General features: G+C 52.5%; 1 protein-coding gene across 2 annotated transcripts in view; it reads left to right on the plus strand.

The window, feature by feature from the left end:
• ZFAT (zinc finger and AT-hook domain containing) overlaps nucleotides 1-16,054 on the plus strand; it is a 128,396-nt gene that overhangs the window by 32,748 nt on the left and 79,594 nt on the right. For both annotated transcript variants that reach the window (XM_024572202.3, XM_053930164.2), the window contains exons 4-5: nucleotides 10,929-11,117; nucleotides 13,044-13,194. In XM_024572202.3, the coding sequence (XP_024427970.2) occupies nucleotides 10,929-11,117; nucleotides 13,044-13,194 (340 nt within the window). The remainder of the gene's footprint in view (nucleotides 1-10,928; nucleotides 11,118-13,043; nucleotides 13,195-16,054) is intronic.

Genomic DNA, 16,054 nt, shown 5'->3' on the forward strand with positions numbered 1-16,054 from the left:
CTTCTGTTGTAGTGATTGTGGGCTCTGACCCCGTGTGGTGTTTGAATTGAACGAGTCATCTGGGGTCCGATGCCCACCGAGCCCAAGTCTCAGGGGTATCTTAGTCGGTGATGAGGGGTTGCAGAGAGGGCCAGACAGTCTCTGCCCTGAATGAGGTAAGACAGATATATATTCGACTCATAAATATGGGCAAAGGGATTGTCTTCTTACATGCAATCTGGTAGATAAAATATTTCAAACTGCAGGGTCCACAGAGAAAATAACAACAGTCTGGTTCAAAGTCTAAGAAACCCTTTAAAAGATGAAACTTTTACTTTGAAAATAATGATGGAGTCACAGGAATTTGCAAAGATCATAGAGCGAGGTGTCGGGTACGCTTCACCCTACTCCCCCAGTAGTCACGTCTGACACAGCGTCAACATCAGGCCGTCACAGGAGGTGGTGCATGGGTTTGTGCAGCCACTGCTGCCATCGGAGACAGGAGTGCTCATCACCAGAGGTCTCCCTGCTGCTCCCACGTCACAGCCACCCCCCCACCCCCGGCACCTGCCCGTGTTCTCCCAGTTCTGTAAGTTTGCCATTTCAAGAATAATAACTGAGCCCCACAGTATGGGGCCCCTTAGGATTGGCGTAGAAACCCGCCTTTTCAGACCCAGTTTCATAATTTTAGACTTGAGGAAGCTAGGGGCCCGGAGCCACACTCACTTGAGGCGGGGTTGGGGCACCATCCTACGTCTCCCCACTCCCACCCTCGGCCAGCCCCACGCTACCCCCTCGTGTTGTGTAGCCGGGCTCGCCCCTGCTTCATGGATGTGGGTTGCCTTCGTGGGTGTGCGCCTCTCTCAGCTCCTGCTCTACCTCCTGAGAAATGGAAGTGCCCTCCGTGTGGTTCTGATGCTTGTTTTCTGCTCTGCAATGAATACGGCGGGGTCTCCAGCAATGGCAGCAGACACAGGCCTTCCAGTGAGATTGCCACCTTGCTGTCGTCACAGGCTGTAGGAAACGGCCTTCTGCGCCATCGATCTGAGTGACTGAGTGGACCTCACCGAACACCACATGGGAAGGGAGCAGCTCTGGCCGCTGCCGGAGCCGTGCAGGAGTGACCTTCTGCCCAGCCGTCCTGCGGCCGGCGGCCGCCCCATCGCTCCGCGTTTCTTAGCGTGCCAAGCACAACATCACACTTCGGAAAAGTCTCACGTAATTGTTTTAATACGTGCTCTCTAAGGAGCAGCTTAGTGACATTTCCAACAATTGACCTTGACTCTGTAGCTTGTTAAAACAATTAGAGGAAAACAAAACAGACTTCTTCTGTGCACTGAACCATAGCAAGTTAAAATAACACTTTTGGTATGTATTCAACATTTGTTTTAAACTGCATTTGAAGAGTAAAAGAAACCAGGAAAACAGATTTTTTTTTATGCCATTATGTGCAACAGCTGGTGTTTTTGAAAACCATTTTGCAGCCTACAGAAATCACTGTGTCAGGTTTATAAAAGTGACTTCTGAACCTTTCCCAGCTTGTTATTTCTGGGGTCATTTTATGCAGAGAGAGTTGTAAAAGGTGCTCTTGCTCTTGTGAAATCCTTTTTAGAGAAGACAGGGCATTTATGTTAAGATTTGTTTCGAGGTCTTCTGCCGTATTCGTGTTGGCGGCACGGCTGACTCGATGATAGCTGTGTGGATGGGAACATTCGGAGTGAGTCATGTTTGGGAATGCACAGTCGGGCGGGGAGGGCAGCGCTGGGCTCCACGTGTCACACTCGTCTCCGTGCCCAGCATGTAACACTCACGTCCTCTCTCCGTGCTGCCTTGTCAGCCCTCCCCTGATGTCCGCACTAGTCAGGCGAACGGAACCCAGAGGTGACCTGGGCCGGGGTCTCAGCCCTACCCTGTCTTCGGCACGCTCGCAATGTGGGGTCTGCCCTGGACAGTAACGCTCCCTTCCTGGAACCCCTCTCTCCCCACTCTGTCCACCTTGCAAGAGGGGAGGGGAGCTCTGATGGTTTCCCTTGGCTCAGGGTGGCATCTGTCGTTTCTGCCCATGCAGTTCATTGGTCAGAACTGATCGCGTGGCCCCATCCGACTTCACGGGGCCAGGAAGTGCAGCCCTGCCTGCGCCCAGGGTGGGGAGCGCTGGCCGTGTTTGCCGACTGTCCCTACACGCTGCTGCGTGGCTCCTCTTCATGTGCTGTGGGTTGTGTCCCGGGCGGTTCGCGCTGAGTGGTGTGTGCGGTCCTGCGCTCGGTGTCCAGCTCCTTGTAAGTGTCCCCCCTGCTCCGCTCCAGTGGCCAGCCCCACTGTTCAGATGTCTCAGCTAGAAACCGCTCCCCAAAAGCAGGACTTGTGCCGGGGACACTTTTGTTTGAGGGAAGACTTTCTTGTTCAGCATCCTGGAGGCCAGCGTGGGGCTGTGCTGCTTGGCGACAGTGGTGGAAGCCTGCTCCATGGTGCTGGGAGGCAAGGGGCTGACTCTGTCGCATTTGCTCTCTGAGGTTCCGTGGGCTGTCGCATGTCCTGCGTGGAGGAACTTGGTGGCATGTGACCGAGACTGTGACACAGTGGGCCTTACTCTAAGTAACGGTTCTTCCCGAGACAAGTCTCTGCTGAGCATTGTGATCCCCATTTGAAAAGGAGTGCTCTCTCCCGCTACGGCCGTCCTGATGGGTGAGAGGTGCTGGATCAGGTGGCCACGCCGTGGCCTTGGCCCAGCAGCCTTTAAAGTCAGAGGCACAGCTGTGCCTGGTGCTGCCAGGCTGCGTGGAGCCCACTCCGCAGGAGGTGAGGAGGTCCCACACCAGCAGAGGAGGACAGAGAGGTGAATGAATAGGTAGTAGAAGTCAGGCCCACCTCGTGTGAGAGGGCAGGGCAGGGCAGGGCCCCGGGTTCAGGGGGAGCATCCTGGAGGGCGTCCGGACTGGCGTGGTAGGGGCGGGGGAGCAGGTGGGGTAGGTATCGTCCCCTCACAACAGTTCACGCAACAGCCTGCAGCTGTGGGAGCGCAGGCACCTCCGAGGAGTGCCGGGTGGTTCTCCGCAGTGCGTGTGCCGTGAGGGGGTCACCTGGAAGACAAGGTCGCGCTGCCCTTCCTGTGCTGGTTTTCCTGGCTGGCTCTCTGGGGACGACTGCAGGCTGCAAGCAGGAGCTCACCTGGCCTTCCCTCAGAGCAGGGAGATGGGCGGACGTGGGAAGGCCTGAGCGAAAGGGGAGCAGCGCATATTCAGCAGGTCGGACAGAATTATCGTGGGCTAGTTCGTTTCTTAAACGGCTGTGTGAGCGTTGGGGGCCGGGTTGTGGGAGCCCAGAATGCAATCCCTTATCAGTCTGCTGTTCTGGCGACTGTCCTGGGCCTTGGAGTGATATGGCCGGCGGCACTGGGCTCTCCGCGGTGCTCTGAGAGTTAATACTTCTTGGGCAACGTAGAGTGGGTTCTTTAGGGTGTGAGCGCAGCGTTAGTTATGAATGAATGCGTGCGAACATTGCTGCCCATGTGCGATTGCCTATACAGTTAGCTCCTCACCCGCCCGTTCCCACCTCAGCCTGTCCTGTTGGAAGGCATGGCCTGTGAGGACCCTGTGAGGGGAAAAACCCAGAAGCAGTCCCCCCTCTACAGGTGTGGGGTCAGGAAACGGAGCAGCACCCCTCCTGAAGGACTCATGTAGGACAGGGGAAGGGGGTTGGTGAGCCCAGAGTGAGGGCATGGTGATGTGAAAGGAACTTATTTCGGATGTTTGTACTGATGAGCTTTGTTTTTCTTTGCAAGGTTTCAGAAGCTCGTTGGAGTTAAGGGTGTGCTCATGTGCGCATGCCTGGGCTGCAGGTGGATGTGCACGTGTGGGTGTGCACCTGCGTGTGTGCACGTGAGGTTATGGGCTGGAATATGGGGGTGGTTTTGAACCCTCGCGGTAGGTCACTCATTCATGGATCCCAGCAAGGACTGAGCCCCGCGGTGTGGGTGCAAGGCGGGGGTGGTCACTGGCCGTGTGATGTCAAGGGACGGTCATGTGCTGGTGGCTGCTCGGTTCAGTGGGCCGGGCAGACAGTGACAGGGACCCTTTGTGTTCAGCGTGACGAGCATCTGTGGACTCAGGGTCTTGGGGGAGCTCAGAGAAGGTGCTTCCAAAGCAGCCTGGGGGAGCAAGGTGGTGGTCAGCGAGGGCTTGGGTTGGAGGTCTGGGGGCCCTGGGGCCTCGTATTCTGAAGAAGGGCTGGCAGTGGAGTGAGGGCAGGGAGAAGAGGGTAGGAGGTGAGGATTGCAGTGCTGGCGGAGGGAGCAGAATTTGTTAAGTCCACACGTGGCCCATGTGGGGATGGTGAGGGAGGGGGTGCCGTGGCATGACGAGATCACAGTGTCTGAATTCAGCAGTGGTGCCAGGGGGGTGAAAGAAGGGGACATATTCTGGAGCTGTTGAGGACGTGGGACTCCCAGGACCAGGGCAGAGTTCGGAGTGGGCAGGAAGCTGGAAGGGCTGAGAGGGGCCATCTAGGTTCTGGCTTGGGTGCTGGGGTGGAGGATGACCTCGAGAACCCATGGGGGGAAGCAGGTTTGGGGGAAAGAGGATGAGTTAGTTTTGGTCCCATGTTGAGTTTGGTGGCTGGTGGGTTTCCCTGGGGATGTCATGTACCTGTGTGTGTAGCCCTGGCTTTGGGGCCCCCAGCAGCTGGCCATCGGAGACAGGATGGAAGCAGAAGAATAGGACAGCAGGGTGGACTGCTGAGGACCCTGCTGCCGGGCATCCCTGGGGATGGGGGAGGACGGTCAGTGATGGAAGTGATGTAGGGAATGATCGTGAGACAAGCCTGGGTGAAGCGTCCACCCATTGGTCCTGGGACCGAGCCTCGTACTGACCTGGGTGGGAGCCGTGTCAGTTGCTTTAAATGGGAGGGAATGAAGATGAGACTGGGGACGGAAAGAGGAGCCAGCTGGGATGGCCCTGGGGAGCCCGCAGGATGCAGTAGGAGGCCAGTGGTGCACTCAGGTTGACAACTTGAGAGTTTGACAGAGGATTGTTGGTGACGGTGTGGGCAAGGCCAGGTCCTGGGGAATGTGGGGACAGCAGGTGGTGTTGTCACCTTGGGCTGAGAGGAGGAGGGGACCGTGGTCACCAACACTCTGTGGGAGAGCAGGAGGCCTTGGTAGAGGATGGAGCCAATCTAAGATGACCTGATGGGGACTGCTCTGTTCCTGCCCATCTCCTGCTGGTGCCTCCATCGGCCAAACCCAGCAGGGAGCCAGGGGACAGTGGGCCCTGTGTGAACCCCGCAGGTCAGCCTCTGGGAGCTGGGCGGAGAGTCCTGGAGGGTGGACCTGGAGGGGCGAGTGGAACTTTCTACAATAACAGGGACATTGGATTTTTGCTCATTACTCCTAAAACAGGATGTGTGCTTGATCTCTGCTCCTTAGGCAGTGCTGCCAGTTTTGTCGTCAGAGCACCTCCCTGTGTGTGAGCTGCCAGGGGCCTGCAGGGTGGGGGTGTCAGCCCCGAGGGGCGCGTGGCCCCACCTGTGAGCATCTGCTCCCACGGCAGGGTTTGCACTCCACCTCGTCCAGTGGGACCGCTTTTTAAAACACTTTCTTTTTACAAGGAAATGAAACACACAGAATTGTGTTAATGTGCTGGGGTTGAAGAGCAGTAACGTACAGATGTCAAAAAATTACAAGTCACGGTTCCTGATGTCAGAAACCCGGCAGACACGCAAGCTGGAGGCTGGCGTGGGGTGACCACTGCTGAGGTCACCTTTATCTGCACAAACCAGAGGGAACCATGAGGCAGTGGGAATTCCAGCCCCAGGCCTCAGAGTGATATGACTCTGCCATCATCCTGCCCCCTCCACCCCCACCCCGCTCCCGACTGGCACCTCACAAAGACTGTAAGGTTAGAGAGTTCCCAACGGATTCAGCTAAAAGGCAGCACCTGGCCTTGAGCTCACTTACCCGTGACCCTCCCTAGGCCCTTGGAGCAGGGGCCGTTATTAGAAGCATTATTTATTTTTTAAATTATATTTTATTGATTATGCTATTACAGTTGCCCTGGTTTCCCCCCTTTGTTCCCCTCCACCCAGCACTCCCTACTCCGTCAGGCAATCCGCCACCATTGTTCATGTCCATGGGTCATGCGTGTAAGTTCTTTGCTATGCCATTCCCTACACTGCACTTCACATCCCCGTGGCTATTCTGTAACTGCCTATCTGTGCTTCTTAATCCCTCACCTCTTCACCCGTCCCCCACACCCCCCTCCCATCGGGCAACCGTCAAAATGCTCACAGTATCCATGATTCTGTCTCAGTTCCTGTTTGCTTAGTTTGTTTTTAGATTCAATTGTTGATAGATATGTGGGGTTTTTTGACATTTTATTGTTCATAGTTTTGATCTTCTTTTTCTTAAATAAGTCCCTTTAACATTTCATATAAAAATGGTTTGGTGATGATGAGCTTCTTTAGCTTTACCTTGTCTGGGAAGTTCTTATCTGCCCTTGGATTCTAAATGACAGCTTTGCTGGGTAGAGCAGTCTTGGCTGTACGTCCCTGTTTTTCATCACTTTGAATATTTCTTGCTGATCCATTCTAGCTTGCAAAGTTTCTTTTGAGAAATCAGCTGACAGTCTTATGGGAACTCCCCTGTAGGTAATTAACTGATTTCTCTCGCTACTTATAAGATTCTCTCTTTATCTTTAACCTTTGGCATTTTAATTACAGTGTGCCTTGGAGGGGGCCTCTTTGCATCCATCTTGTTTGGGACTCTGTGCTTCCTGGACTTAATTGTCTATTTCCTTCACCAAATGAAGGAAGTTTTCTTTCATTGTTTTTGCAAATACATTTCCAGTTTCTTGCTCTTTGTCTTCTCCTCCTGGCTCCCCTGTGATGCAATGTTGGACCTCTTGACGTTGTCCCAGAGGCTGCTTACACTATCCTCATTTTGCGGGGATTTTTTTTCTTGTTGTTCTGATTGGTTGTTTTTTGTTTCCTTATATTCCAAGTCATTGATCTGATTCTCAGCTTCACCCACTCTACTGTTGTTTCCCTGTAAATTGTTCTTTATTTCAATTAGTGTGTCCTTTGTTTCTGAGCGAATCTTTTTTATGCTGTTGAGATCCTCACTAAGTTCCTTGAGCATCCTTATAACCAGTGTTTTGAACTCTGCATCTGATAGATTGCTTATCCCATTTTATTTAGCTCTTTTTCTATAGTTTTGATCCGGTCTTTCATTTGGGCCGTGTTCCTTTGTCTCCTCATTTCGGGAGCCTCCCTGTGTTTGTGTCTATGTATTAAGTAGAGCTGCTTTGACTCTGTGTCGTGGTAGTGTGGCCTAATGCAGTAGGTGTCCTGTAGGGTCCAGTGGCACAACCTCCCCTCTCAAGGTACACCCTTTCTGTGGGTTGAGTACACCCTCCTCTTGTAATTGAGTCTTGGTTGCTGTTGCCAGATCAGTGGGAGGGATTTGCCCAGGTCAGCTGCAAGGATTGGCTGTGACCACTGACCACCAACCTCCACCCTCAGTGGAGGATCAGTTGTGCAGGGGCAGGGTGGTGGTGCTCCGATGTGGCCTGTAGCTGCCCACTGGGTATGCTAACCCTGGTGCAGGCCAAGGTCAGCCCCCACCTATAGTTCAGGCAGGGTGTTTGGCCCCGGGGCCACCCTGCCTGAACTATAAAGCAATCTGAGAAGGCTGCTACTTGTGTTGGGCTTGGAGATTCCCAGGTGAAGACAAGCTATGAAGCTAATCTTGCTGCTGATAGGGCCCGGCCTAGAGCTTACTGAGGCCAGCTGTTGCTTGTTTGATAGGAGTTAAGAAGTTGTGAAGCATGAGCCAAGACCAGCCATTCATCTAGGAAAGCAGCTTGGGTGGGCCCTTAAGTTGGGTGTGGCAGAGTCTTAGGGGATCTCCAAGGCAGGTCAAACAGCATTAGCCAAGTTGCTAGGGTCTCAGATACGGCACCAGCTTGTCAGCTATGTGTGGGGAGGGTTCAAAAGGGACCATAGCCTCTGCTTTGATGTGAGACACTTCGGTTCCTCCCTTCATGTCACTGGTGCCTTTCAAGCTGCTATCCTGTGCTGGAGCTCAGAGGGAGTGAGTCTGAGTAGGTGAGTCCATGTGTAGGTTCTTTAAGAGGAATTTCTTGGGGCTCCAGAAGTTTCTTCCACCAACTCAGTCCCTGCTGGTTTTAGCAGCCAACAGTTGTGGGAACTTATCTTCCTGGCACCGGAACCCTGTGCTAGGAGATCTGGTGTGGGGCTGGGACTCCTCGCTCCTGAGATAGCCCTCCTGAATTTTTATCCACCACACGTGGGTGAGAGACCAGCCCCTTCCTCGTCTGTGCCCCTCCTACCAGTCTGAATGGATGTGGTTTCTTTAATGCCGTAGTTGTCAGACTTCTATTCAACTTGATTTCTGACAGTTCTGAGTGATGGTTGCTCTATATTTTAGTTGTAATTTTGATGTGGTTGTTCAAAGAGGCAAGCCATGTCTGCCTACACTGCCATCTTCCCGATTATTTATGTCAGAGCATTATTTAAAAAGCGCAAAAAAATCCCATAATGCATTGTTTCTACCTCTTGACATCATCCTACATTCTGCTGTAGATATTAATGCAGGTGGTCACCCAATGTAGAGGCCACAAAAAGAGCTTCTGTGACTCAGGCAATTTGTAGACCTTTCAACATGTTTTTATTACAACCATTAAACAGTGAAATAAAATGAAACAAAACCCGCCACCAGGGACGATGCAAATCAGACATCACAGAAAACCCGTCACTGGCAGCGACTTTGGAGATCACTTGTTCAGCCCCGTCCTTTAGCTCTTCAGGGGCCATTGTGTTCTTTGAGGGACGGGCATGCACACCCGTCCTTGCCTTTTTCCCTCTGGCCGCAGAGAGTGATGTACCGCTGTGTGTGATCCTGATCTCATCTGCCATCATTTCCTCTCAGTTCTATGTTAACGTCTTTAGTGTTGGTACTAATTATATGCCTAAGGACCTTGTCCATTCGGTTCATAAAAATCCATAGAACTGCTTCCACCAGGTCTGAAAATGTGCCGAGCCCCTGATGGTGGGGACAGGCAGCCAAAGACTTCCTTTCATAGCACATAGGAAGCCAGCGTTGGCTTTGGTCAGTCCGCATGAGCCAGGCCCTTCCCTGCCTCCTCTTGAGAGAGACTTGTCTTCCTAAACATCAGTGCCTGGCCATCCTATCTCTGCCTTCAGGCATGTGTTGGGACGTGGACTGTTTGTTGGGTCTGGCTGTAGGCGGACCTGAATCACAGGAAGCTCGGAGTTACCCAGGCCATCTCTCTTTGGTCTCTCCCACGTTCTTGCTTCTGCTGCATCACTGCATGGTTCCAACCTTGCCTCTGATAACTCAGCCCTTTGCAAGTCCCCGCTGTCCGCCTGCCTGCCTGCTGGTCCCGCAGCCAGCCATCTGCCCCTCGGCTCCTCTCTGATCGAAGGCCGTGTATGTTTGTCATACGTTCTGAGGAAGTGGTCCTCGGACAGATGATTTGAGGTCTGCGGCTGTGATTCTGTGTAAGGGAAGAGCCCTGCCCCTTCCTTCTCTCTCTTTGCATCTTGCTCTGGAATCTGGGACGGCTGTGCATTCAAGAGCTTGCTCCCTCCTTCGCCTTCACTTGGATGTCCAAGCGGCTCCCACCCCTCAGGCTAACACCAAGCTTGGCCGTGTGGAGTTAACTCTTGTTCTGCTTGTGGCTGACACAGCCATCCTGTGGTGTGTTTGAATGTCTTTTGAATGCATTCAGTTCATTCTCCCAGTGGTGGTGCAGATTTAAAGCACAAATTTAATTAAGCCCCCCGCCCCCCAAACAATGGTTCCTTGGCTCACCATCGCTTCCAAATTGGCAGGGGAGGGGCAGGTCCCATGGGGCCACACACATGTTTTGGTTGGCTGCCCCCATTATTTTAAAAATCTTTAGATTAGAGTCAACCCTGAAAATACTAGATTTCATATAAAAATCTGGATTTCCAGTCTGCCTTTGAACAGCCACAAGATTTGGTAGCTGTGTCCCATGACCTGGCAGCGCAGCCCTGGCTGCTCAGGAGCTGGGGCCTGTGTCCTGTCCCCTGAGCCTCGCCTGACGGTGTCGGTCACTTGTGCTGCTCGGGCCTCGTGAGCATCGGCATTCGCGGAGGTGCCAGACTTCTCACGGCCTTCCGGTCCTCTGGGACCTAGCTGTTCCTCCTCTGGCTTTATTTCTACCGCCCTGCTTCTCCACAAAGTGAGCCACGCGGGGCACCTGGGTAACAGTTACTCCTCATCTCTGCGACCTTTTCTTCGAGTGGAATGCTGCCCTTTTTACCACCCGCCTGTCCTTTGTTCCGTATACCGTTGGCACTGCCCGTTGCCGCAAACGCTTGTTTTTTGTATTTAATGGAAGGGTTGCCTCCTTAGAAAGTCTTTTCTGACCTGTCAGCTAGAATCTGCCCTCCCTCCCCGCCATTGCACCAGCCCCTTCCCAGTTGAGGTGGTGTGTGGGCCTCTCCCCGGAGCACGGGCCTCAGGCAGGGTCTGCGACTGTGCCCTAGAAGGCTAGGTCCATGTGCCTGGCGTGCGCGAGGCACCTACTCAACCATAGGATGAGAAAGTGCCAATTTCTTCTCAGGCTGTAGGTCTCGGTGGTCTTCTCTACCCCCCAGAGTTGTTTGATACTGACTGTGAAGTCTGGTGGGGTTCATGCCAACAAGATGGGGGCATCCCAGTGCCTGGGCCTTGGCCTGCGGCAGGTGCAGTGACTGTTACTGACTCAGTGACAGGCGGAAGAACCCAGGATGACGCCTGAAGGGACGCGGTGGCCTGCCCCACAGGGGACCAGTGTGCATGTCACACGCACATTCCCTCACCACCCCCTAGACGGGTTCTGGGGGCCCTCCAGCTCTCTCTGCTCAGAAAGGGTGTCTTATCCATCACGGTGCTTGCTCTTCAGGTAACGAATCCGACATGGAACTGGAGAAGAAGTTTAAGGAAGAAGATCGAGAAAAGGCCCCGAGGCGACCGCGGACGCAGAGAATGGAGAAAGTCCAGAAGGTCTCCTCGGGAAAGGAGGCCGGGCAGGTTTCTGGAGCAAAGAAGCCCATCATCAGCGTGGTTTTAACTGCCCACGAAGCCATCCCAGGTGACCGGGACAAGCAGGAAGTGACCAGATGGGGACCTTTGGGCAAGGCGGTACCGAGGGCAGCCTGACCACTTGGACCCTGGGGTCCCCATTTCATCACCCATTAACCTGGCACGACGGCAGGGCTCTGTGTGCTGTGTACGGGAAAGGTGGGAGGGCCCCTCCTGCCGCGGTCGCCCACTCTGCAGCCGCCACCTGCCCATCCACCCCCATGGCTGCACAGGCGCCGCCGCCAAGGACAGGCTCTCTGTCTTCACTCTCTAACCCAGCCCCTCTCCTGGATGCCCTCCTTCCCCTCCCCACGCTCAGCCGGGCTGCTGCTTCTTCAAAACCCATGCTGATTATTCAGTTCCCTGCCTCACCCCTTTTGTGATTTGTAGTGGGTTCATCAAATATTTTATAATGCTGGAAATTTCTGTCTCCCTTTCCTTTCACATAAAGTAGCAAGTGGATATATTATGCTACTTTTTTTTAAAGTCTCTTGCAGGAAGGGTTACTTTAGACTAAGAGCAGTTTGTTATTGTGGGTTCCAAAGTAAAATAATGTTTTTTTCCCTAACCATTTGTAATGATAGGTGTGAATTTAAAAACAAGCTACTGCCTTTTAAGCATCTTTTTTTCAATACTAACAGTAATTCGTTATTTAAAATAAGAATGCTGAATAAATGCCTCTTAATACTTCAGTGCTGAGAAAGTAGATAAGTGAAGAATAATCCACGTAAAATTTGTAACTGGAAGAACTTTCTGGAAAGTCACTTTACCTGCCCCACCCTACTTCAGAGCAGTGTCACTCTGTTCCGGGGCGTGAAAACCCTAGGTTCCTGTTCTCAGCCATCTCTAGAGGAAGTTTCTACAATAATTTCTTAAAACTTGAAGGTGGTATGTGTTGAGATTTCTGTTAAATGGGAGTGAAAAGTAGAGTTGATTTCCTTTGCTATTGCAGAAGCGAGAGGTAGACGGGAGCCTTTCCTTTAACGCACCCGATGGACACCTGTGCGTGTGTGCACACTCGTCTGAAGTGCCCGCTGCCGTGAAAGGTCTTCGACCATTTCGCAGCATAGAGCTGCACTCGGGAAGGTGACCTCCGAGTGTGTTCACTCCCAGCCCTTCACCCCGTGTGTGGACGCGGAGGCCGTGGGATGGGAAGGGAATGGACCTCACACGAGCGCTGGACCCCAGGCGGCGTGCGTGCCTGTTCACTGGGGGCTGGTGGCTTCTCTGCTCCGTGCTGCTTTGCTTTTTTCAGCTGTTACTTTTAAATTTTTAATATATTTTTATTTTTGTTCAATTGCAGTTGTCCCACCTTTTTTCCCATTGCTCCCCCCTGCCCCGCCCACCACCCTGTTTTTTTTTTTTAATAAAGATTTTATTTATTTTTAAAGAGAGGAAGAGAGGGAGAAAGAGAGCAAGAGAAATATCTGTGTGAAAAACATCAATTGGTTGCCTCTCACACGCTCCCTACTGGGTGCCTGGACTGCAACCTAGGCATGTACCCTGACTGGGAATCAAACTGGCGATCCTTCGGTTTGTGGGACGATGCCCAGCCCACCGAACACATTATCCAGGGCCACTACCCTGTGCTATCGGTGCAAGTTTACATTTACATAAAGTTCAACTCATGTGATTTCACCTAACACCTGGCAGGTAAACATGTCTGTATCTATCTCTCTGTGTATTTTTAATAAACAGATCAAGTGAAAATGGACCTCAGGACTGATAGGGAGGTCCCTATTGATAGGTTATTAGAAAGTGTCCCCATTTCCCCCAAGTGCACACGCAGGTTAAAGGTGTGACCTGAAGGGAAACTGATGCCTGGGTGTCATCCAGGACAGAAATGTGCTTCCCAGGCTCTGCTCCCTGCATGGGGCTGCAGTCCGGGCCACTTGTGGTGCCTCTTTAACACATGGTGCAATCTGCCTCCTCTCAGGTGCTACCAAGATTGTTCCTGTGGAGGCCGGACCCCCAGAAACAGGAACCACAAACCCCGAGGCCACCTCAGCCGAGCTGGCGCCCCGGAGAGGGTACCAGGAGTACGCGATCCAGCAGACACCCTACGAGCAGCCCATGAAGTCAAGCAGGTAGAGTGTGTGTCCTGTGTGACTCCTGCCAGAGGCTGGCGCCAGTGCCGCCACAGAGGACGAGAGGACAGCGCGCTAGCTGATCGGGGCTGTGCTCTGTGAAGGACACTGTTGTCTTGGTTTAAGCGCAGAATCCGCTTCTCTCTCATGGCGATGCTGTAGCCCCCAGTGAAGGAGGGCGTGTCCCCTCCACGTGCTCCCCGGGCCCCTGTCTCAGCCATGTGTGTGCCTGCTGAGGTGGGGTAGCAAACTGATCCCCTGAGCTCTGCAGATGTTTTTGCAGCTGAGAGGAAAAGCAAAGAAAATGCTAGACGACAGGGGCTCCCTCTGTTTCTGGAGGGGGAACGAGGTGTTCCTGAAGAGAGAGTAAGCTTTAGTGCTGAATCGACCTGGGTTGGTTCTAGACTCTCCTAGAGTTCAGCTCGGCAGGTAAACACCTGGTCTGGGTCCGGGACTGGGGATGTGAGAGGGGACAGGACAGACATGGCCGCTGCTGGGACAAAGCTCTCCCTCTGCTGTGACACAGGTGATTTTGCCTCTGAGCTCCTGTGACGCCAGCCAGTAGAGTGGGACTCAGCCTAGTGGGGAGAATGAATGAAAACAGCCGAGAAGCGTCTGACGCCCGCGGTGCTCTTTCTCCATTGGAAGGTGGTGCCACGTGGGGCTTCCTTACTTCGTAGGCTCAGTCCCCTCTTCTCGAAAATGTAGGGGACGGAATTTATTGATGAAGCTGTAAAAGTACTCATTCCTTTGGCAAACCTGTAATGGAATTCAATTTGAAGATCATTCGGGTCTCAACTCAGGTTGATTTGTAGCCCTTAGCTGATTATCTTCATGCTGTTTCAAGGTCTGTTGGGGAGGGCTTCCGCTAGTTGCAGGTGTATATACTCAGTATTTAATCAACAGATCTAGGCTGTATTTCTATTGTTACACATTCTATTAATATTTGATAATGTTCGTTATGAAAGAGACTTTTTTGGCATGACAGTTTTGCTTTGTAAAACATAGGCGCAAACCTTTCGGTTACAGCAATCTGTCACTTAGGCCATCTTAGTTAAGGTCCTCGTGCAAATGTTCAGATTTCGTACGTAGGAATTTTAGGGTGTCTGGAAAAGTACCAGTAAAACCGTTTGTGATCTCACTACCCTGAGGTAACCACTGCTAGTAGTTCAGTGTATTCCCTTTCAGCCTTTTTGCAGCCCATATATTTTACAGAATTGAGTTTATGTTTTAGGAGTGATTTTGTATCCTGCTTTTAATACTAGCCACATTGTGCTTTCTTTTTGCTGAAATTATTCACGAGCTCTGTTTCGGGGCGACATGCTGTACCATGATGAGGATATGCCATAACCTTTTCCACTCTGGACACGGTAGCCAAGGGGGTCTTTGTAAAATGCCCATTGGATTGTACCCTCTAAGGCCTCCCATTGCTGTCAGGAGAACTTGGCCTCAGGCCTTCCAGGGCTGCCCCCTCTCCCGCCTGGCCTGGCCCCCTCCCATGTGCCCTCTGGTTCTGTGGCTCCAGCCATCTGGTCACGTTTTACTTCCTTAACCTCTACTTGCAGGTGCCTCCTGCTCTTCCCGGATACCTCCCCTCCCCCTGGTCATGCCTCAGCTCTCTGCTCAGCTGCCCAGTCCTCAGGGAGGCCTGCACTGCCCCTTAGGGAACTCAGTCTGCCCTCACCCGGGTTCCTGCCGGGTCCTGCCCTCTCCCATCACAGTCTGGAGCCCGCAGTCTTCCCTGCTCAGTGTTGGGACTGTTGGGCTGGCCCATGCTCCTCTACAAGGTTAGCTCTAAGAGAGCATGGGGTATGTTTGCTCACGTACATTCTGAACAACACAGTCCTCCTCCTCCTCCAGCCTCCCTTCTCCTTGTTCTGTGCCTGAACTCTCAGACATCTGTGCTTCAGCAAGTTTCCTAGCCACCTCCATCGGGGTTAGGGGTGGCTTTCTCTTTTACCCTGCTCACATTCCTGTGCATGTGTCCCACACGGTGGCGCAGCCATGTGTTAGCCTGTGCATCCCCAGTGTCTGGAATACTTTTTTGAAATAACAAATGAATGAAAAAAAACATGCAAAGTCATTTCCTATGTTGGGAGCCTCAAACAGCTTCCTGCTCCGAGCTATGGTAAGAGAGAAACAGCTCAGTGAGCCCCTTCATTGGAATTTTGTATTCCTTTTTCTGGATCCAGTGGCCTGGCCCTTCGAATGGAGTGCCCAACTGCATTCTCCCGCAGTGGGTTGGGGGGGGTGGGTATCGGCAGCATAACCTAACAGGAGCTGGCTGGGGGGGCCTGGCAGCCCGGTGCGTCTGTTCATGGTCACAGGCAGCAGCCTGCACTTGAGAGTCAGACATAGGCTGCTTAGCGTCCGCGTCGGATTCACCCCCTTCGCAGGAAACGGGGCACCAAGGACGTTCTCAGGTATTTGTCTGATGGCACACCACAGCAGAGGATTCTCCTAAGACCATTTAGATCTTGCATTAGAGAAGGAAGTGCCGTGAGATGTTTGTTTAATTAACGTTCTGAGTCCAGGCTTGCTTCCTTTGGTGTTCTTTGCACCAATAAAATTTGTCGCCTTCTGGATATCTTTATCATTTGAGAAAAGTCCAAATGACTTTCCTTAAATTAGCCTTGGATTTAGCATGCAGGCTTACCAGTAACTTCCAGATTTGAATATTTTAATTATACCCTGTGAAGTGTACCCTCTAGGGTTCGTGGACCGCGATCCATTTGAATATTTTTGATTTAAGGACAAGGCAGCTTGCGGTGATCAAACACAGTCGTGGGGAGAGTCCCGTAATTACAGGCTTAGCAGTTCCGGTGGGGGTGGCTCAGCGCTCTCTGGTTCACAGCGGAGT

The sequence above is a fragment of the Desmodus rotundus genome, chromosome 8 (genome assembly GCF_022682495.2).
Source record: "Desmodus rotundus isolate HL8 chromosome 8, HLdesRot8A.1, whole genome shotgun sequence".
Lineage (NCBI taxonomy): Eukaryota > Metazoa > Chordata > Mammalia > Chiroptera > Phyllostomidae > Desmodus > Desmodus rotundus.